At 40.5% G+C, this 21,272-nt stretch overlaps 1 protein-coding gene and 1 long non-coding RNA gene across 7 annotated transcripts in view; one reads left to right on the top strand and one right to left on the bottom strand.

The window, feature by feature from the left end:
* PHACTR1 (phosphatase and actin regulator 1) overlaps positions 1-18,917 on the bottom strand; it is a 572,466-nt gene extending 553,549 nt beyond the window's left edge. Inside the window, exons 1-3 of one of the 5 annotated variants that reach the window (XM_019029631.4) lie at positions 18,686-18,917; positions 17,836-18,070; positions 16,730-16,882 (exon numbers count right to left, since the gene is read on the bottom strand). In XM_019029631.4, coding sequence (XP_018885176.1) covers positions 16,730-16,832 — 103 coding nt within the window. In that variant the 5' untranslated portion in view covers positions 16,833-16,882; positions 17,836-18,070; positions 18,686-18,917. Of the gene's footprint in view, positions 1-16,729; positions 16,883-17,139; positions 17,399-17,835; positions 18,071-18,685 lie in introns of those variants that run through there. The other 4 variants (XM_063707340.1, XM_063707341.1, XM_063707342.1 and 1 more) reach the window with 4 other exon arrangements.
* Positions 1-21,272, top strand: part of LOC129534233 (uncharacterized) — a 43,863-nt gene that overhangs the window by 8,706 nt on the left and 13,885 nt on the right. Inside the window, exons 2-3 of one of the 2 annotated variants that reach the window (XR_008680742.2) lie at positions 15,275-16,418; positions 19,018-19,327. This is a non-coding gene — a long non-coding RNA (uncharacterized lncRNA). Of the gene's footprint in view, positions 1-15,274; positions 16,419-19,017; positions 19,328-21,272 lie in introns of those variants that run through there. The other variant, XR_008680741.2, reaches the window with a different exon arrangement.

Here is a 21,272-nt window from a genome sequence, read left to right as displayed (position 1 = left end):
GCAATATTGTGCCTAATTTTGAAACCACTTGATGATGTGAGACATATTAACAAAAACTGTTTAGGTGTATGAGCTACGCTCCCTCTTTCTTTTGAAATTGTCCTGCCCCTGTAAAAACGTGTGTATTGTGGTAGCCAGCTTCCAAAATGGCCCTTGATGAACCCCGACTCTTGGCACTCATGCCCTTGTGTAGTCTCTTCCTACACTGAATTAGGCTTGGTCTCTGTGACCACAAGAATATGCTATAAGTGATAGTATATCACTTCTGAGGTTAGGTCATAAAATGTCTTGTGGCTTCTGCCTTGCTTCCTCTTTGGGATCTTGCTTTGGGGAAGGTCAGTTGCAACGTGATGAGACACACCAGCAGCCTATGGAGAGGCTCATGTAGCAAGGCATCAAAGCCTCCTGCTAGATGTCATGGGCATGAGCCACCTTGAAAGCCTCAGTTAAATTTTCAGCTAACTACAGCCCCAGCCAACCTCGTGACTGTCACCTCAGACCCTAAACCCCAACAGCCCAGCTAAGACTCTCCTTAATTCTTGACCCACAGAAACTGTCAGATAGTGTGTTTGTTGTTTTAAGTCACTAAATTTTGGGGTAATTTGATACGCAGCAATAGAAAAGTAATAACCGTGGGTTCACAATGGACTCAGAGCATCAATTGTTAATGCCTAATACTATCTATGTCTATCAGAAAACTGAAATCTTAACCAGTTTGACTGAACTATTAGCAAATTTTAAGACAGAAAACAAAAATTAAATGACAGCACAAATCTTTCCAGTGGAAAACCTTTCTTTTCCCTCCCCATCTTAACATATCTAAACTCCGCCCATCCTCTATGGCTGAAATGTTTTTATTCCTGTCTCCAGTACCACCATGAGACTACAGTAACTTTCTCTTCCTTTGTCTCTGCTCACCTTGTGGTACTTTATAATTTTCACTTGTATGAATATATTAACAAAATAATGTGGATATTATTTTTCTTCTAGACAATAGGAAGTAATGGTTCACAGCACAGTCTTTGAGGTTAGCCTTCCTGAGTTTGTGTCCAAATGTCATACTTAGTAGTTACATGATTTCATGCAGGTCATTTACCTCTTACACATCTATAAGATGGGACTAACATAGTACCCACAAGTTGGGGCCATTACAAGGATTCAGACATATAATTCAAGAAGTATTTGGCAAAGGAAATTCCTGATAAACATTTATTATGTTAAGACTATTATTACTATCCAGCTCCAAGCAAGGCTGTGGCTGAGAAATTAAACCTTGGCATAATTCCCAAGTTTATTAGACCTTGTAAAAAAGTTAGCGAGCTCTCCAAGCTTTGGTTTCCTTATATGTAAACTAGAAATAAAATAAACTCTCTCACTGGGCCTTGGGAGGATAAAACATTATGTAATAAATGCAAAACACCTAACATAGAGCCTGACAAATGGTAGGCGGGAAACAAATGTTCGTTGCTTCCTTTCCTCCCAGTTTCTTAAAGTAGACACTGTGCAGAGGGGCTGGGGGCTGGCTGCTAAATCATGCTAGATGCAGAAAAAGAAAATGTGCTTCAGGCTTTGTATGTTGAACTGAGTTGGGCAGAGACCCAAGCAGATTTCTATTATTTAAATGTTGAGCATTCCTCATTTAGATATAGAAGTAACTTTTCCAATCTTACTTGATAGTACAGGTAACATTAAGACTCATATATTTTGATTTTATATCTTCCACGTGGCTGATTTTCAATATTGTTGCTGTAATTAATGGCATCATTTGAAATCTAAAGGTTCTAGTATTTCTAATTCATATTCAGTGTACACACAAGTGATATATACTTGGACGTATCTTTGCGTGGCAAACTCTTGGGCTTGGTTACTTGCAAAATAACTTCAGAGGCAAAGGCTGCAGGGGCTTTAATCCTATTTGAGCCCCACATACAAGAAGACAACAGGATGTAGAGATATGGGCACAGATGAGACATTGAGAAACTGGGTTCTGGCTCCTGCTGTGCTACCATCTACCTCCATCTGGTTTAGCCAAGCTATTTCTCTCCAGAAAGGCAGGATGTTGTAGGGGAAAGCTGTGAAGCCGGAAAGACTCATGTTTGAATCCTGGCTTCACCTCTTCATGGTTGTGTGGTATTCGGTCAGTTTCTGATCATTCTGAGGTTTAGTTTCTTATAAATTGGGGGCAATAATATCTAACTCATAGGTTTGTAGTTTCAAATGAAACAAATATGCATAGTTTCTGTTATATGTTACGTATTTAATAAACAGTGTTTGCTTTTCCTGTCTTCCCTAAGCCTCAGTTTTACCACCTGTGAAATGAGCTAATTAAATTAAGTCCCTTCCAGCTCTGATGTCCTGTTATTGTAGTAATTATACTGTTAAATGAAACATTACAAATATCTGGCATTTGCTCGTGATACATAATAAAATGCATCTATCTATAATAAGGAGAAGAAATACTGTGTTTGTGGAGGGGAAAGAACATAAAAATTTCTAAATGTATGAGTCTAAGAAGGAAGAACCACCCAATATAGATTACATAGATATTTTATTTGCATTCTGTTGTGTCTACAGATGGACTGATGACAGTGATTAGATCATGAGGTATTAGTCAGAGACTCTGTCTAGTAAATAATGGCAGAACAGATCCAGGGACATCAACCCAGCTGGCAAAGTCACCCGCTGGGAAAAAGCAAAGCATGGTTGACCTTTCCATCAGAGCCCAAACTGTGTCTGATTATTTCATAATTCAGTTAGAATGAACGACTTCAAGGTAAAAAGAATTATTTTATTGTTAAAATTCAGACATAGAAAAATTAAAAGCAATAAATCTGAGGAGCTTGATTTAAGTTAGAAAAATCTGTGTGTGCCATGGAATACTTTACAGCCATAAAAAGGAATGATATCATGTCCTTTGCAGGGACATGGATGAAGCTGGAAGCCATCATCCTCAGCAAAGTAACACAAGAACAGAAAACCAAACACTGTATGTTCTTACTCATGGGTGAGAGTTGAACAATGAGAACACATGGACACAGGGAGGGGAACAACACACACCAGGGCCTGTTTTGGGGTGAAGGGTGAGGGAAGGGAACTTAGAGGATGGGTCAATAGGTGCAGCAAACCGCCATGACACGTATACCTATGTAACAAACCTGCACGTTCTGCACATGTACCCCATTTTTTAGAGGAACTAAAGAAAAATAAATAAATAATGAAAATGTCTTAAAATAAACAGCACCAAAAAAAAAAAAAATCTGTGTGTGCCCATGTGTGTAAAAAGAATATAAGAATATTCACCAGGTTGTAAAGAATACCTATTTTTAGATGATGGGGCTAGTTGAGTTTTGTTTTGTTGTTTGCCTATATATTTTAAAATTTTCTATAATTACTATATGTTGCATTGGTAGTGAGAGGGAAAAACAAGTTATGTGTATCGTAAGACACTCCCGTGGAGACTCGGGCAGGTTTCCCTCCTCCCCCATCTCCCAGGAACTGCAAGCAAATCACATGTTCTGCAACTCAGTATAAGGGTCAGAGGCCCCATCATTCCATTTTGATAGTTTCCCAAATAAAAAAAAAAAAGGTAAAACTTTCCTTTAAGAAGTTGAACCTGAGTATAATGACATAAAATTGCTCCATTGCCACATTTGTATCACACAACATTGAGACATTCTACCTTTGAATGTGTGGTGACACGTGAGCATCTGTCCATCCCCACATGCCCGTACATGGATGTCTTTGCTAGTATTTCCATGGCCGCCAAGATAACATAGGACCACCAGTTGCAGTGGGAAGAATCCAAAAGCTCAAGATTATAATTCTGGCTCCATTACTAGTAGCTGTGACCTTGGGAAGTCACTTGATTATTAAAAACATAGATTACTTCATCTATAAAATGGGGTCAATATCATGTGCCCAATAAATTTCCTTTTTATAGATAAAATGAGATAATAAATACAAAGCCCTTGGCACATAGTCTGAGTCTGCTTACTCTCATTTTCTTTTGCAATTTCAGTGTACATGTCCAGATTATTAAGCTAGCATCAGATATAAGGCTAATGTAAAAATATCTCTTGCAGTGTGATGTTTGGAATGTGGTCTAGCTTTTCAGAGACAAGAATTCAATTGGGCTAAGCCAAGTAGTTTCTTCTCTGCCTGTCACCTATCAAATTTAGTCACCAAACAGTACATAATCAACTAAATGAAACAGAATATATTACTGCATGGGTTTTAAAAAGGTAATATGGCCGGGCATGGTGGCTCACACCTGTAATCCCAGCACTTTGGGAGGCCAAGGCAGGTGGATCACGAGGTCAGGAGTTCAAGACCAGCCTGGCCAACATGGTGAAACCCCATCTCTACTGAAAATACAAAAATTAGCCAGGCATGGTGGCGGGCACCTGTAATCCCAGCTACTCAGGAGGCTAAGGCAGGAGAATTGCTTGAACCCAGGAGGCAGAGGTTGCAGTGAGACAATATCGTGCCACTGCACTCCAGCCTGGGCAACAGAGCAAGACTCTGTCTTAAATAAATAAATAAATAAATAAATAAATAAATAAATAAATAAAAAGGTAATATTCTGCATAATATTCCATGGTGTATATGTACCACAGCCATAAGAAAGAACAAGATCATGTCCTTTGCAAGGACATAGATGGAGCTAGAGGCCATTATCCTTACCAAACTAATGCAGCAATGAATACCATATGTTCTCACTTATAAGTGGGAGCGAAATGATGAGAACACATGGGCACATAAAGGGGAACAACACACACTGGGGCCTATTGGAGGCCGGAGGGTGGGAGGAGGGAGAGGGTCAGGAAAAATAACAAATGGGTACTAGGCTTAATAGCTGGGTAATGAAATAATCTGTACACAAACCCTCATGACACAAGTTTACCTACGTAACAAGCCTGCACATGTATCCCTGAACTTAAAATAAATGTTTTTAAAAAGGAAGGTCTATTTTTAACCAGCTCTAACTGAATTCCCTTTTTCCTCTTCCTTTGCAGCATTTTGGAACAAGCTATAGTTATATACAATGATTGAGCTGCATTGAGGTTTTTTTTTTTTTAAATCACGTGTGTTTTTTAAAATGACCTTATAAGTGTTAACTGAGAATTTTGCTTATTATAAAAATACAAGCCAGAATTTGCAATAATCTCGGTGACTTCAAACATTTGGCTCATGTAAATATTTCAAATAGAGTATTAATTGTAAGTACTGGTGCTAGGAAGAAAATTTTGTATTTATAGAAGAAACATTTCATTTAGAAAATATGTTTTTATAAACAATCTCCCAATCTTCTAAATAATGTGAAAGGAAAATAAAAGGCCCAGTAGAACCACATATTCAGAGGCCAATGTAAAACATGTTAGTGAAATTATTTTAGGAGTTACCAAGGAATATAGAATATTTTGGGTGGTTTTCCAAGATCTCCATACCAAGCTTTAGATCCATGGAACTTATTCCATACTGATAATCTAGGCTTGGCTATTCCATAGGATCTCCAAACTCAATATGCTTTAAATGTTTCTTTTTCCTACCTTCATCTTGGTCATCCTCCTGTATTCTCCCTCTCAGGGAAGGGTTGCATCATTCACCGAGCAGGCCCAAATATAACATGTGGGAAGCATTCAAAGAACCTCTCTCTCACTCTCTATCTACCTACTTTGTCACCACATAATCAGAAAAAAAAATCTTCTTAATATTTCTAGAATCCTCTCCCCTTTTGAATTCTCTCAGTCAGTTCCCTCTTTAGGCTTTCTTCTTGTTTGAGTCACTGCAATAGCCTCCTGATGCCTCTCCTTGCCTCTGGTCTTCCTCCCCAGTGTGTCCTCTATATTAATGATCTCTATAAAAGCAGACCTGATAACATCTCCTCTGTATTCGCTGCTTTAGTGGATTCAGTATCAGCTTTGGGATTCCTTGGTCTGGCATGGCACAGCCTCACGTGCCATGACCCCTGCCTGCTGTTCTAGTCTTCTCTTATGCCATTCTCCACCTCTGCAGTATAACCTGTCAGCCTAGGCAGAGTCTAACACGTGCAGTCCTCCAGATGGATCACCCTCTTCCCATGCCTGTTCATGCCTTGTCACAGGCCACTTCACACAGCCCAGAGTATTCTTTTTTATCCTCCCTCAAATGCAAGTGAATTGTCATCTCACCTTGAAGCTAACTTAGAAACAAAGCTGCATCAATGATAAACTGTAGAGTTTGCTCTGATTTCAGAGGAAATCAATACAGTTTAGCTAATGTTACCCAGAGGCAGAATGATACAGAGGATACTTTTGGAATTCGTTAGTAATTTTATTTTAAAATCAAAGTTGTGCTGTTTATTCTTGTTCTTGTGTTTTAAGGCTGTTTCGTGTCTCCAAAGGGTTTAGAAATTTGAATCGGAAAGAAATGGCATCAGAGAAAGAAGTGATGGGGCGGGTGGGGGTCTCTCTTGGGAAGCAGAAGCCCTGCCTATTTCCTCTGAGGCTTGACAAAATTAAAGCATAATTAACATAAGAGCGGATACATTTATTAAACATGTATCAGGTGCTTGACATCTTGCTTCGTGCTTTATATTTGTGTGTTTCTAAACTTTAGTCATTCCTATATGACTTTTTATGTATTTTGCTGTAGCTGAGTGCCATCTAGCCTATTATTTACTTAATATTACTCCTTAAATGGACTTAATCAGCCTATTTTTCTTATACTGCTTGCTCTAAGCAGTGGTCTGTAAGTGTGCAGTGCTGGCTATATATTCTTATATTTTAATTAGTTTTTCTATTTATGTTTTTCTAAAACACCATAAAATAAATACACGATTATTATGAAAGAGTTACGTATTACCTGAAAATTATATATCGTACCACAGTTTGTGAAACTATGGTTCATTTAATCCTCAAAATAACCTGTTGGGTTAAGAATTCTTATTACTGTCATTTGCATTCAAAAGGGAAAGGTGAGGCAGAGAGAGATTAAATAACTTGCTTAAAGTCACAAGCTAGGAAGCGAAAATCATCCTTTGAACTCAGAGCTGTGCAATTCTAAAGCTCAAGTCCTAAATACTATGATATTTTTAAGCTAATATGGGAAACTATCTTATTCATACCCCCAGTTTTATAAATATAAATATAAATATAACCTTGTAAAATTCCAAAGGTATGTGAAAGAAATTAAAAGTAAATACAAAAAAATTAAATAGTTGTGTAGGGTTGATTTTATTCTTCTTGATTTTTTTAAAGACAGAATCTCGCTCCGTTGCCCAGGCTGGTGCAGTGGCATGATCACAGCTCACTACAACCTGGAAGTCCAGGGTTCAAACAATCCGCCCGCCTCAGCCTCCTGAGTAGCTGGGACTACAGGTGTCCACTACCATGCCTAGCTAATTAAAAATATATATATATTTTGTAGAGATGGCATCTTGTTATTTTGCCCAGGCTAGTCTCTAACTCCTGGCCTCAAACCATCCACCAGCCTCGGCCTCCCAAAGTGCTGGAATTACAGGTGTGAGCCACTGTGCCTGGCCCTCTCATTTTTTTTCCCCTTTTGGCCAAAGGCATTAACACTCCTCTTGCTTTGCTTTTATGATTGAAAAAGGATATATAGGTCTTGAAGATAACTTTGTTGAGTCCTAGTATTTCAGAAGTCCAATTTAAGACAAATATTCATTCCATGGTTTTGCATAAGTGTGTATGTCCAACTGCTTACTGAGAAATTCTTAAAAATATTAAAAATGATGTTGGCGTGGGCTGATTTTGAAGTGTTAGGCTCCCTATCCTTTCTTCTGCTAGCACAGGCACAAAGGGTGGTACCAACATTTTTGAGAAAACAGATTTGTTTGGGCAAATGAGGAGTGAGAATGATTTCCCCAGCACCTGGTGAATTGTTTATGCTAACTGGGTCATGGCTGGCACTGGGTGAGTGTGGGCTGCCTCTCGTGTGGTATGTGAGAGCAGGAATGATTAATTGATTGAAATTAGTTCATTGTATTTTCACATCATTTTCTTCTTCTCTGGCTCTCGTTCTCTCATTTTCTCTCCCTCTTCCTCTCATCCCCATGCCCTACTTTACGTATGAGTCCTGGATCACAATACATGGCAAAGCAGATCCTTGCTGGGGGCAAAGGCACTAAGAGCATTGAAAGGCTGTGTACAGTTAAACTGTGAGCACCAAGAATGAGACTTTCTGTACAGAGAATTGTCCTGTTCCCAGGGCACACTCCAGAACAGGGGGGTTGGATTCAGTGGTCATCTATGTATCTGTTGGAGTTGACAGGTTGGCTAGCTCCACGATATTTTTTCTCTTGATCTGCCTTCACTCTCTTTTTCACCCATCATGTTCCCTGTATTAAACACAGGTTTGGAAAGCCTGGGTGTGAGCAATTAGGGGTCTGAAATGGAATGAGTGGGCAGTTAGGAGGGTAGGCTTGGTAGTTAGTTTGTCAGTTGTGTGTGAAGTGCCATATACTGCTTCCTGACTAGAGTGATGGAGAAAAACAACAACAACAAATAAAAACAAAAACAAAATAAAACAGCAAGTATTTGTTGAGGGTGATGGCTCAAGCACCAAGACTGGAAATAATAAAAAATAAATTCTCATCTGAAGCACTTCTCAGAGACAAAGGTCTGGAAAACAGTATGATTACATATCAACTATTTGGATAGCAAACCAACAAAAATACAGGATATTACCTAGCAGGACTCTGAGGGGCAGGTGGGAGGACATTAGAAGGGAGAATGGAAAAAGTTATAACCCAGTTGTTTAATCGTGTCCAGATGAGGATTGGGTTGACTTGGAAGCACTGTTCCTGCCCCAGTCCTTCTGAAGCAAATCAGACCTGTAGGTCCAGATATGAGCCATATGTAAGGTCATGACATGAAGGGCTCAGGAGACAGACATGGAGGAAGAAGACAACCTGATTTCCACTGTGCAAGACTCCTAAAACACCATGGCCAGGCTTCCACTGAGTGGTTCTCAACCTGTGTGTTTCCAGTGTGTGGTTTTAGGTGGGTGTCTACACCCGCCTTCCTTCGAGTCTGATTAGAAGCGTGAGTGGGATGGTAACTAGTTTGAGGATTAATTAGCCAAAAAGTATAAAAACAGGACAGTAAACATCAAAGAAGGAAGGGAAAAGGGGATCTCAAGGTGCAGCTCAGAGCTGGCTTTCTGGACATGTTCAGAGCAGCTTTTAAACTCAGCTCAATTAAGCTCACCGTAGTAAGAGTTGGGTGTTTGCCTATTCCATAATTCTGCTTTTAGGCAGAATGAAAACTCCATCATCCCAGACTATTCTATATCAAAAAGCCCTTTTCAGAAGAATACTACTCAGGGATCCCTGGAAGTCTATTTTAAAAGATTGATTTTTTTCGATAATAGACCTAAATTTCCCTGCTGTATATTCTTACTTTTGTTTAATTTCTTCTGTCTTATATGAGATGCAGCAGAGTTGATGACTTGCTTCCATTGCCTATATCTCTATGTATTTGAATATTATTTTTGCCTGTCCTTCCCTTCAGTCTTATGCAGGCTCCATTTTCAACTAAAGATTTTAATTCTTTAAAAGTGTTAGGAGGTTCTATTTTCTAAATCTTGAATAATCACACCCTTTCCTAGAGTCTAAAATGTATCTTTATACTATGTACCCATAAAAATGTTAAAAATATAACAATTTTTTAAAAAATTCTTTTTATAGTGTAGATTTAAGCATTCTCACCCCATCAGTTCAATAGAGACACTTAATAAATGTTAGTGCTTCTACTGTATAAGAAGGATGATATTAAGCACCAAGAAGATGCTATTTAAGGAGATCACTGTGACTGAGGTAAGTCATAGACACTTAAGTAATCGTAAAACAAGAGTATCACTAACTAATCAATAACAATAGACAAGGTACTAGACACTTTATAGGCATACCTCACTTAATTCCCAAAGTCTCCTGTGGATTCAGAGCTAGCATTATATCTATTTTGTTGAGGGATCTGAGGTTTAAAGAAGTAAAGCCATTTATATGAGCTCATGCATCTAGCAGGTGGTGGAGGCAGAATCATAGATGATGACAATGGCTGTAGTGTAGGCGTGAACAGCTGTAGTATAGGCAATGGGAGGAAGGTCTGGGAAAGTTAAGCAAAGCTTCACAGGGGAGGTGACAATGGGGCTGGGTGTCCCTGTAAGCACAGCAAAGGAAATAGTATGAGCATGTTTTGTGTTTGTTACTACTGTTCCTGATTTTGAACTAATGGAGTGCTACCAAATGTCTTTGTCTCTTGGGGCCATGTTTGAAGTCCTAGAGGTTTAGAGTCAGGTTTAGAGTATATTTAACTCAAAGCTGAAGACTCAAAAGTCAGCTGCTCTGACCGATTTCACAGAGTGGGCAAAGAGTGGAGGTGGGTGGAGGTGTGAGGGGAGAGAGGGGGTTTGGATGAATTCCTCTCTATTTCCAAAAACAAAGAGACTCTTAGCTGCTCACTGTGGCATTCATCAGTTGTCAAAACTGGCATTTCCCTTTGTTGAACAAGACAATGTAGATGACAGAAAAGGTGCATTATGACAAGTAACAGTGACGACTGCACCTGGTTCTAATGCCGAGTGTTATTTTAAATGATAAAAGAGGGGAAATTATTAGCAGGAGTCACTAGGATTGCCTAGTGACTTATGTCATTTGGCTGCCTTTTAATGTATTTTCCCTTTAGAAGGTAATTTAAATGTCCAAGGATATTGATGGTTTTTGAGAAAAGAGACCTCACACAGTGGACAGGGCATGGATGTGGTAAAATGAGATCTGGTTCTGTCTCTGCTGTCTTCTTTTAAGCTGTGTGATTTGAGTTCCCAGCAGAATGACTCTGAGCCACAGCTGGACCATCCCTGGAAGTGTGGTTTGGTCAGGGAAGTTACCTTCGCTGATCTGCGGGGTTGATTTGATCAGTCTAACTAGATGAGAGTTTGCCTCTGCCTGGCAAGCAGCATGAGACAGCTTAAACAAAATAGCTTGGGCTTTGGAGATGGATAGGTTTGAATGAAAACTCTGACTCTGCTGTTGTCTAAATATACAGCCCTTTCAAGATACTTCACCTCATCAGTCTTCAGTTTTCTAGTCTGCAACATGAGCATAGGATTCCCGCTTCCCAAAGTTCCTTTGAGGATTAACAGATACAATGAATATACAAGGGGAAGCCCTTGATACATAGTCGTTTTTATTTTTATTTTTATTTTTATTTTTATATATTTATTTATTTTTTGAGATGGAGTCTTGCTCTGTCACCCAGGCTGGAGTGCAATGGTGCGATCTCGGTTTACTGCAACCTCTGCCTCCTGGGTCCAAGTGATTCTCCTGCCTCAGTCTCCTGAGTAGCTGGGATTACAGGTGCCCACCACCACACCCAGCTAACTTTCGTATTTTTAGCAGGGACAGGTTTCACCATGTTGGCTAGATTGGTCTCGAACTCCTGACCTCAGGCGATCTGCCTGCCTTGGCCTCCCAAAGTGCTGGGATTACAGGTGTGAGCCACTGCGCCAGCCCATAGTGCTTTTTAAAAGTCCATTTGCATCTTCCCCATGGTTCAAATTCATTTAAAGTGGAAGACCTAGATAGAGAAAGTTATTCGGGGAAGAATAGCTGCGTGATGCTAAAACCTTTTACTATGAAACAAAGTTCAGTAGTTGTCAGCCCTGGCTCCACATTTGAATCTCGTGGGGGCAGTTTAAAAGATTACCGTGTGTGGGGCTTATCCCCAGAGATTCTGATTTAATTGGTCCATAGTGGACTCTAGCATTTAGTGGACCTGGTTGTGAAAGCTCCCAGGTGTGGCCTATAATCCCAGCATTTTGGGAGGCTGAGGTGGGAGGACTGCTTGAGGCCAGGAGTTTAAGACCAGCCTGGGAAACATAGCAAGATTCTGTCTGTAAAACTTAAGAAATTAGCCAGGCATGGTGGCATGTGCCTACAGGTACTTGGGAGAATGAGGCTGGAGGATTGCTTGAGCCCAGGAGTTTGAGGCTGCAATGAGCTATGATCCTGTCACTGTACTTTAGCCTGAGATGACAGAGCCAGACCCCCCTCTCTCTCTCTCAAAAAAAAAAAAAAAAAAGGCCAAAACAAGGATTCCAGGTGGTGTTTGTAATGTGCACTGAATTCAATTGTTGCTCCTCAAACTTTAATATAAATTACCTGGAGATTTTGTTAAAATGAGGATTCTGATTCTCTAGGTCTAAGGTGGGGCCTGAGATTCTACATTCCTAACAAGCCCCAGATGAATGAATGAAGCTGGTGCTGTCAGTCTGGGATCACACTCTGGGTAGCAAGTGACTGATGATCCATAACGGTGGTTCTCAAGCTCCAGTATTCATCATAAAAACCCATGGGCTAGTTGAAAAAATAGCACTGGAGCCTGGGGCTGGCCCTCCCGGGGTCTGTTTCTCTTGGCTTAGGAAGAGACCTAAGACAGTCCCTGGCCTATAATGTCCATTTTAACCTAAAAATCTCATGATGTTAATTTTGTGATTTTATAATATGTCTTCTCTCAAAGTTCAATTGTTCACTACAAAATTACAGAGTCTGAAGTTGAGTGTGTGGGGTAGCATTGTCAGAAACCTGAAACACAGATGAGCTCAAATTATGTGATGCTGAGACATGTTGATATTTGAAGCCATGTGTATCTCTAACCTCTGGAGTTCTCCTTTTCAGTTAAAGGGGACTTCCGCAGAACTCCCTTCATGTTAGGATTTACCATTGGCAAACGACTCACTAGTTAATCAAGAGAGCCTCCTTCACTGACAGGAGGCAAAGAGGAGGACCCTGTACATTTTCTGCTCTCTGCAACACATCATACCTTCCAAAGCAGAATCATAAGAGAGGCAGCTGATCTCCCCCACCTTGAGGTCCAACCAGGGGAAAATGGAGGTGGGAGAAGATAACAGGTTCTTTATTCAGAAGAATAGATCAGGCACCTTTGAAAATCTCAGGGAATTCCAAAAGAATTTTTCTCATGATAAATTGCCTTTTTCCTTCTTTTTCTTCTCACCCTCCTGGATTCCTCTTGCTTTAACTAGCTAAAACATCCTCTATTCAAGGGAAGGCTATTGCCACTTTCCAAGAAAAATCTAAAAGAAACAACTCTGTGTGGATCAAAAACATAATTCTGGCATTGTTGCTTTGGATAAATATTTTGCACATGACTAATACAGAAGGTGTTATCTTCCTGGAACTTTATGAGTTTGTAAATAAATTGATACGAGGCTGTCATGTGGGAAATGAGAGAGGGGAACTCAGATTTTCTTGCTTTTCCCTTTAAAAACATTTACATCTGTAAGAACACTTCATCAGTCTATAGAAATATCTGCATGACAGTGAGAATAGACTACTCAAAAATGCAATAATCACACAACAGTTTAGCCAACCAAGCCTTAGGTCACCCAAGTTTTAGACACTTAACCCCATACTGTACTTTCAAGTTGGCCTTCTTTTTAGAAGAAGTTATCAAATTGGGGCTACTTGCCCTTACTAATATCCTCTGCACGGGCTGGACTTGCCAAATAGAAAACTGCCATGTGGTAGAGTGATTCAGCAATAGCATGAGACCCTAATTGTCTCAAATGTGTTTCTCAAGAGCTGGCCACCAGCTTGCCCTCCTTCACTGGTCCTCGGAGCCTTGCCGTTGGTTAGATACAAGCTTGAGTCAGGCCAGTGTGTGCATCTGGTTTGGATGGGAAGGGTGCCGGCGATGGTACTCAGGCCTTCACCCATTCACTGTTCCTTTATTAGGCCTAAGGGGTGCTGGTTGTCCAGGACAGACTGTGGAATCTGTGCAAAGGGGAGGGAAGCTACAGTGGAGGAACCAATGCAATGCAGTGCCAAGCCCCAATTAATGGTAAAAGCAGAACTTGAGAAAGGAGCCTCCCAAGGTGATAGGTCCTGTGTGCTGGGGATCTAGGGAAGGTGTTGGAGGGAGAGGGACTCTCATCTTTAAAGTGAAATGAAGGACAAGACAGATGGGGAGCAGCAAGATGAGCTATTTTTCAGTTTTGCCCTGAGTTGGGTTTTGACAGGACAAGAAATGAATCACTGCATTTTTAAATGTATTTAAAATTTCTATTTTTTGTGGCTGTTGCTAGAAATAGGTTTAACTTTTTAACTTTTATCAGGCCACATTTCTTGTTTGCAAGGCAGTGGCTTCATTGTGAAGTTTTTTTTTTTTTTTTTTTTTTGACAGAATCTCACTCTGTCACCCAGGCTGGAGTGCAGTGGTGCCACCCCCACTCACTGCAACCTCCGCCTCCCAGGTTCAAGCGATTCTCCTACCTTAGCTTCCCGAGTAGCTGGGATTACAGGCATGCCACTGCGCCTGGCTAATTTTTATATTTTTAGTAGAGACAGGGTTTCACCATGTTGGTCAGGCTGGTCTCGAACTCCTGACCTCCAGTGATCCACCCGCCTCGGCTTCCCAAAGTGTTGGGATTACAGGCGTGAGCCACTGTGCCAGGCCCATTATGAAGTTTTAAACAGAAGAGGATGGCCTTTTGCTGGGATTTTTACTTTATTGATTTGCTCGTGTGTAGTATTTCTTATGTGGCAGACACTGTTTTAAGCACTTTAAAATCTTACCTCATTAATGCTCTTAACAACCTGTGAATTAGGAACTATTACTGTTTGCATTTTGCAGAGGAGCCTGCAACCACTATGTCATCCTGCCTCTAGTGTTGAGTACAATGTTCCTGTTGTGAGGTGGAAGAAGAGAAAACGGGATTAGGTGGACTGGTTCGTAAATACTGTCCCTAGACTGATGAACTGGCTAGGTAGCCATCCCTGGAGCTCTTGCTTAAAATGCAAATTCACAGGTCTTACACCGGGATATCTGATTCAGGAAGACTGGGGGTTTTGAAACACTGACCTAGACAATGTGTGCGGGAACCCCCGCCCCTCCTGCAAATCCAGGAATCCTTGATTGAAACATCATCTGATTACTCTAATACGAACATGACTCCAGGGAGCAACAGTAGCTTATGCTGCCACCTCCCATGCATTTTCTAGTCCTTCCAGCTCCGGTGTCTAAACCACAGTCACTGATGGTGACAATTCTGACCACTCCACCCCCAGCTCCATCTGCTGAAAACCAGAAGGCTGCCTTGAGTCCTCCCGAGCCTCCCACACCCTGCCTGCTTTCCTTCCGTAAGATCTTGGAGCCCACGGTCTTCTTAAAGGCTTAAACCATCCCCACAGCAAGACAAAGTGGGCATCTTTATTCTCTATAATTAACTGCTGCCCCCCTTTCTGTTTTGCCAACAGCTATGCGGTTCAGCGGGATGACCCCGCTACGGAGCATTATTGTCTCATTCCAGTCGAATGGACCAATGACATAGCAATGTGTGACCTTGAGACTGGAGAAGGGATTGAGCCTAACTTCATCCCCCACCCCCTTCCAGCCTCCATTCTACCTCTACTTTCAGCATTTTCTTACTTGCAGACCCAGAAGAGGTTGGAGGTCCTGGCCAGTCTCTCACTCTTTTCCTTCTTCACTCACATTTTTATGTGTCTTTAAGTGGCTGGGAACAGCCATGTTGACTCCATACACCCAGAAGGTTGAGGAGAGTTTGCTATTACATCACTTCTGCTAATTTCAGCTCTGCTGATGAGCACACAGACCTCAGCAAATCAACCAGACCATTTCCAACCCCTCTTGACTTTAAGAAGACTGGGTCATGCTCTGAGAAATGAAAGCAGAGAAGGAGACGGCTTGCAAGCCCCCTGAGGTTACCACGATAAGTGGGCTTGAGAGGGAGGTAAAAGCAATTCAGAGGACCACTTGGGAAAGCCCAGACAGGATATTATCAGTGGCCTGTGTAAAGTTCCCATCACCATCTAAAGTGAAAGATGCCAGAATTCTAAAAACTGACTGCATTATCTTCTCAGCTCTGCTTTGTGACTTCTAAGAATTCAACTGCTTTTCTATTTTAAAATAGGGACATTGTCCTCCTTCTCAATGCATCACCTGTATCATTTGGGACATGCCCATCATCAGGTTGCTTTGACTGAACACCTTAAACATTTCATGGAAAACAGAAAATATGTGAAAAAAAAATCTCCTCCTTGTCACGAGATCCCATATAACACTCCAGCTTCTTCTTTAATGTGGTGGAAAAACATTCTAAATACCCCAACGGAAGGGCAAGAAAACTGGAACCTAACTGACCATCTTGAAACATGTAATAAAAACAGACACATCAACCACACTTCCCAACAGGCTTGCTCCCTGAATGTACACTAGTAATTATCTGAGGCTGTAACTGAATTCAGCTAAAACAGAGAAGGCAGCTATAGAGAAGCTCAGCACTTCTCTCAGGAACCCCTAATCCTGATGGATTCCAGTCCACTGGGTCATGATGCCCTAAGATTTCAAGTGCTGTGGCTGCAAACTGGAAATTCTCCAAGGGTAAGAGCATTCTTAATTCTTTTTGGACATAAGTGTTGGACACAGGTGGTAGGAAATCATTTCTAACATAGCTTTCTGAGGGGCACTTGCAGCAAAAGTTGGGCATTTTTTTAACCACATCTAAGAAGTGTGGATTTATTTATTCTATTATATACCTGCCTCAATTCTAGCAGCAGTTTGGTAGAGGTTATCAACTTAGAAATACTGGTTATTAAACTTTCAGAGCAAGGCTTTAACAGCTACAGCCTACATGGCTGTTCATATAAAACTGACGTGCAAATAAGAGGAATTTCTTTTTCTTATTTTATTACCTTGAGCTCCTTGACTGTAGAAGAATCTTTGAGCTGACTCAACATCCAAGAGTCTGTGAGCAGACTCTACATCCAGAAAATAATCCATTTTGGGATAATCCATCCTTGATGTTCCAAACACAGAGTTTTGAGAGAAAATGTTCACTGGAACACCTATAAAGAGGAAAAAAAATCCACAATATTTTAGATGTCAAGTATAAAGCGTATATATAGATGTACTTTAAAATGTTTGAATAAGAATATCCCATTATAATATTCTACTACTTGATTGACATTTGCAATTCTAAAGCCACCCCCCAGCATAGCTTTCCTACCATATGAGAAAATGCCGCATTTAGCCAACATTCATTAAAAGTAATGTATTCTAGCCAGGAAAAACAGATGATCTGATCTAAAGAGAGATAACATACCAGCCTTTCCTTGCTTTATATTCTCTGGAGCATATACTGTTAAATTCACATGCCATCAGTTTTCAAAAGGTCTATTTGATAAATAGCGTCATTAAGTGTCAGCCGTTGTGAGTGTTGATCCTCAGCTCATCCTGGGACTTTCGGATTCCCCTGGAGCAGGGAAAATTGCCTGGGAATCTGAGCCTCCACTCATAGATGCCTTGCGTTTATGACACACACTGACATATTTGCTGTACAAATGCTTTGAATTCCTTCCTTTCCGGCAATTCCCTTCAGCACATTTTATAAAGTGCTAGAGGATCGTCACCTGCCTGTGCCTGGCAGGGGCTGATTTTTGAGAAACAATTGTGGTTGGTAGAGCAGCAACAAAGATTGCAGCATTGCAATGATCCCTATGATATTATCATATACTAGCCTGTCACAAAGCTAATATACTTCCCTAGAAAACATTCAGCCTGTTGGGTTCTTTTTTCAAGCCTATGTAGCCTTTCCCTGATACACAAATGAATTATCTCTATTTCTGCAGAATATTTTTTTGGAAAGAATTAACAAGACAAAGTCATTAAAACAAAGCTTGGAAGTCTAATCCAATTGGTTTCTCTTTCTAACAATATGTATTTTAATTTAAGAAACCAAGTCCGGTAAGACAAAACTTTTAAAAATACCCAAAGGTACCCCAATAGCAAATATACTTACTGCAAAAAATAAAAATCAAAGGCTATCTGTCAGCGGTAAAACAAGAGCCGTTCCAGCCAGAGTGTCTTTGATCTTGCTAAATATTCCCGGTGAAAGTAAACGATTTTGATTGTTTGATTAGAACAGTGATGAATAATGCATACAGTCCACTGGACTTCCTTTATCAGATAAAATGGCCAGAGCACGTTACCTTAGCAACGGAAGGTGACGCCAGCCTCAGCCTCTGCACCCTCCCCTGCGAAGGGAGAAAATTACCAGTTTCCCGTGTAAAACTTTGGCAGAAAATCATCAAATCCACATGCATACATCATGCAGGGCTATTCCCCAGCCCCCTATCTCTTAGGCAGAGAAGTGCCATAGTCATTAAAAAAAAAAAAAAAAAAAAGATTTATGTCTTCATTGTTTATTTTCATAATCCCAAATCTTAGTTTGATTTGCAGCTACAAAAGAATAGAATATGAAATGATTAAAAATTTAATATATAGAAAACTTGTCTAGAAATTTTTGTGGGGGCACCAGTTATTACCCTAATGCTGGCCTAAGAGTGGCAGGGAATGGGGGAGTTTAGGGAAAGGCCATTTTAGCTTAGCATACGTTAGACATTCCCCTGTTATAATTAATACACAGAACAGCCACAGGCATCTAGGCTGAAAATAACTCTTCCCTTCTGCAAATCAGTCACTGGAAGAAGCTTAAAAAGCTGTCTGAAATTTCCCAGATTCTGAAAGACGTATTATAGCATAGATTTTGTGGGAGATCCCCACTCCCCCCACAACCCCCATCCCCGGCAAAGGAAAATTAGCCAAAAAGATATTTGAAAGGAAGAGTCTGGAAGTTAGCGGATACTCACCGGCACTTGTTGACCCCTTTCAACAGGACACGGTAGAGTACAAAACAAAGCAGTGCGACGCTTCTGAGCCCGCAAGCCCAAATGAACAGCTTCTAATTTTCCCTTCAATCTCGCTTCAAGAGCACTGAGCAGAGGGAAGTGATGGATTTGCCCATTTATACTGTGATGAAATGCAACCCTTAAGAAGAGATCTGAGTGGAGCTGCTCTTTAGAACACATTAGACTGCTAATTTAAGAAAATTGAAAGGTTTTGTTTTACTGTCTTTTATGTGTTCTTCTCTGCTACCCCCTCAATTTAATTTGCATTTAAAATTATTCTCATGTCTCCTCAGCTCTCCAAGGTGTGGAGTACTTTCTAATCATGAAGGCTGCTCCAGTAGGGTTTGGTGCAACACCACTTTTATGCTGAGCTGCAAAACAAGGCAGGTAGTCATAATTGTGAGCTGTTTTCTGGAGCGAAATACAGAGGGCACGTTTGATGTCACCCCTTCCCTCTTGCCTGGCTTTCTTCCTTTCCTTGCTTCTGATTGCCTGGTCAAATATCCAGCGCAGATCATGCCAGTCTGCCTAAATGCATTTCTCTCTGTCTGAATGTAACAAAATAATCCCAACAACAAAAATAAACTTTGGCTAGTATCTCAAGTTATTCTGGTTTAATATCCTTCCTACCAAACCTCAGTAATGACTTTTAGGCACAGTACTTTGAGATCTTCATGCAGGGCATAGTGATAGCCAAATGCAAGCCCTACTGTGGGTTTTCCACAACCTCTTGCACCCTTTGTTGACCAAGCAGAATTGCTCATTAGTATGGTGTGGTGTGCAGTGGGTCAGCTTGTTAAGAAAAGAGCATTTACATTTGATAAGCCTCGGAAGGAAGACCATCAACACCACCCCTGTCCCCCCACTCCCTATACACAGCTCGGCTGGCTGCCCTTGAAACAAACCTGAAAATCCTCTGCTGTTTGTTTTGTGGGGTCTCCCTCTCCCACCTAATCAGAACAGATCAGACACCAAGCCGGTGCTGCAGACAGTTAAGCCTCATGAAAAAGGAAGCTGAAACTACCAATCATATGCCCTTGTAGGAAAGTCAACTATGGACTCTGAATTCTCAAAGCTTTGCTCCAACCCAAGGACTGACTTCTTTAAGGTTACTTTTCTATTCAGCACCCACTGGAGACATGCTGAACACTTGACATTTATAAGAGGAGAAAGCTGTCTTCTGGTTCCTTTTACTTACTGTGAGGTGTGGGCGACAGGTTCTGAACTCGTTATTGTAATTCTACTGAAATTGTAATGACTCATAGGTGAGAGAAAGAGAGAGAGAGAGAGTATAAGTCTATGCTGCTGACCAAACCTTTAGGTGAGTGCAAATGAATGTGTGATTGAAGAAAGAGATGCTAAACTGGAAATGTGAAAAATAGAGTTGATTCCCAGGGGGTAGATGGTGGATTTGGAAGTCACTCATTTCTGGAGAGCTGACCAAGAAAGGGAAATTTAAAATACTTTACAAAGTGAACAAATAATATGAAAGGGTCATAATTTAAGAAAACTCAGGAGGGAAAATTTCAACTTAAAGAAATGTATTTGGGGCCGGGCACAGAGGCTCACGTCTGTAATCCCAGCAGTATGGGAAATCAAGGTAGGTGGATCACCTGAGGTTAGGGGTTCAAGACCAGCCTGGCCAACATGGTGAAACCCCATCTCTACTAAAAATATAAAAAATTAGCCAGGCATGGTGGTGGGCACCTGTAATTCCAGCTACTTGGGAGGCTGAACAGGAGAATCGCTTGAACCTGGGAGGTGGAGGTTGCGGTGAGCTGAGATCATGCCATTGCACTCCAGCCTGGGTGACAGAGCAAGACTCTGTCTCAAAAAAAGAGAAAGAAAGAAAGAAAGAAATGTATTTGGGAAGGGGATGATTATTCATTTGCAAACAGGGACTTACTTTTACTAAATAATTATCACTGTGTTCTGTAGCATCATATGACCAACTTCTGTAATAGAGTTTCAAAAAATGATCTCACTCTCTGGGGGAATATAGCTATAGATTACATATAGGTGTGTGTGTGTGTTCGAAAATTATTTTTAAATATGGTAAAGCATAGTAATGTTCAAAAGCCAATGTCAAAATCTGATTAGCTCAATTGTGTTTTGTAACTTTAAACTGCTCCAAAACAACACTTACAATGGTCTATTGTTCTGAGAAATAATCGGAGAGGAAGGCAAGGTTACATCAAGTATTCAAACTAACACGTATTCGGCACTGAACAATCCAACCCAAAATATTCTCAAGATTTCAGCTCTGCAAAACTTAATTCAGTGTTAACATATCTCTATGACCTAGAAATAAAATATTATTTTGAAAAATTCCAAAATCAAGTCATATGTTTTACATTGATGGCATTAAAATATGAAAGTGTAGAACTGTAAGGTTGAAACAAATAATCTAGAATTATTAAAAATATGTGAGATGGTAGAGAGATACATACTTTTTTGTTTTTAGTTTGGTTGGAAGAGGATACATATATGAGTATTCTACACACAAGCAGAAGTATTCAATTAATTCAAAATAGAGGTATGCTTCATG

Source organism: Gorilla gorilla, chromosome 5, assembly GCF_029281585.2.
Source record: "Gorilla gorilla gorilla isolate KB3781 chromosome 5, NHGRI_mGorGor1-v2.1_pri, whole genome shotgun sequence".
In the NCBI taxonomy this organism is placed as follows: domain Eukaryota; kingdom Metazoa; phylum Chordata; class Mammalia; order Primates; family Hominidae; genus Gorilla; species Gorilla gorilla.
The sequence above is the reverse complement of the archived record's forward strand: the minus strand, read 5'-3'. Positions and strand labels throughout refer to the sequence as shown.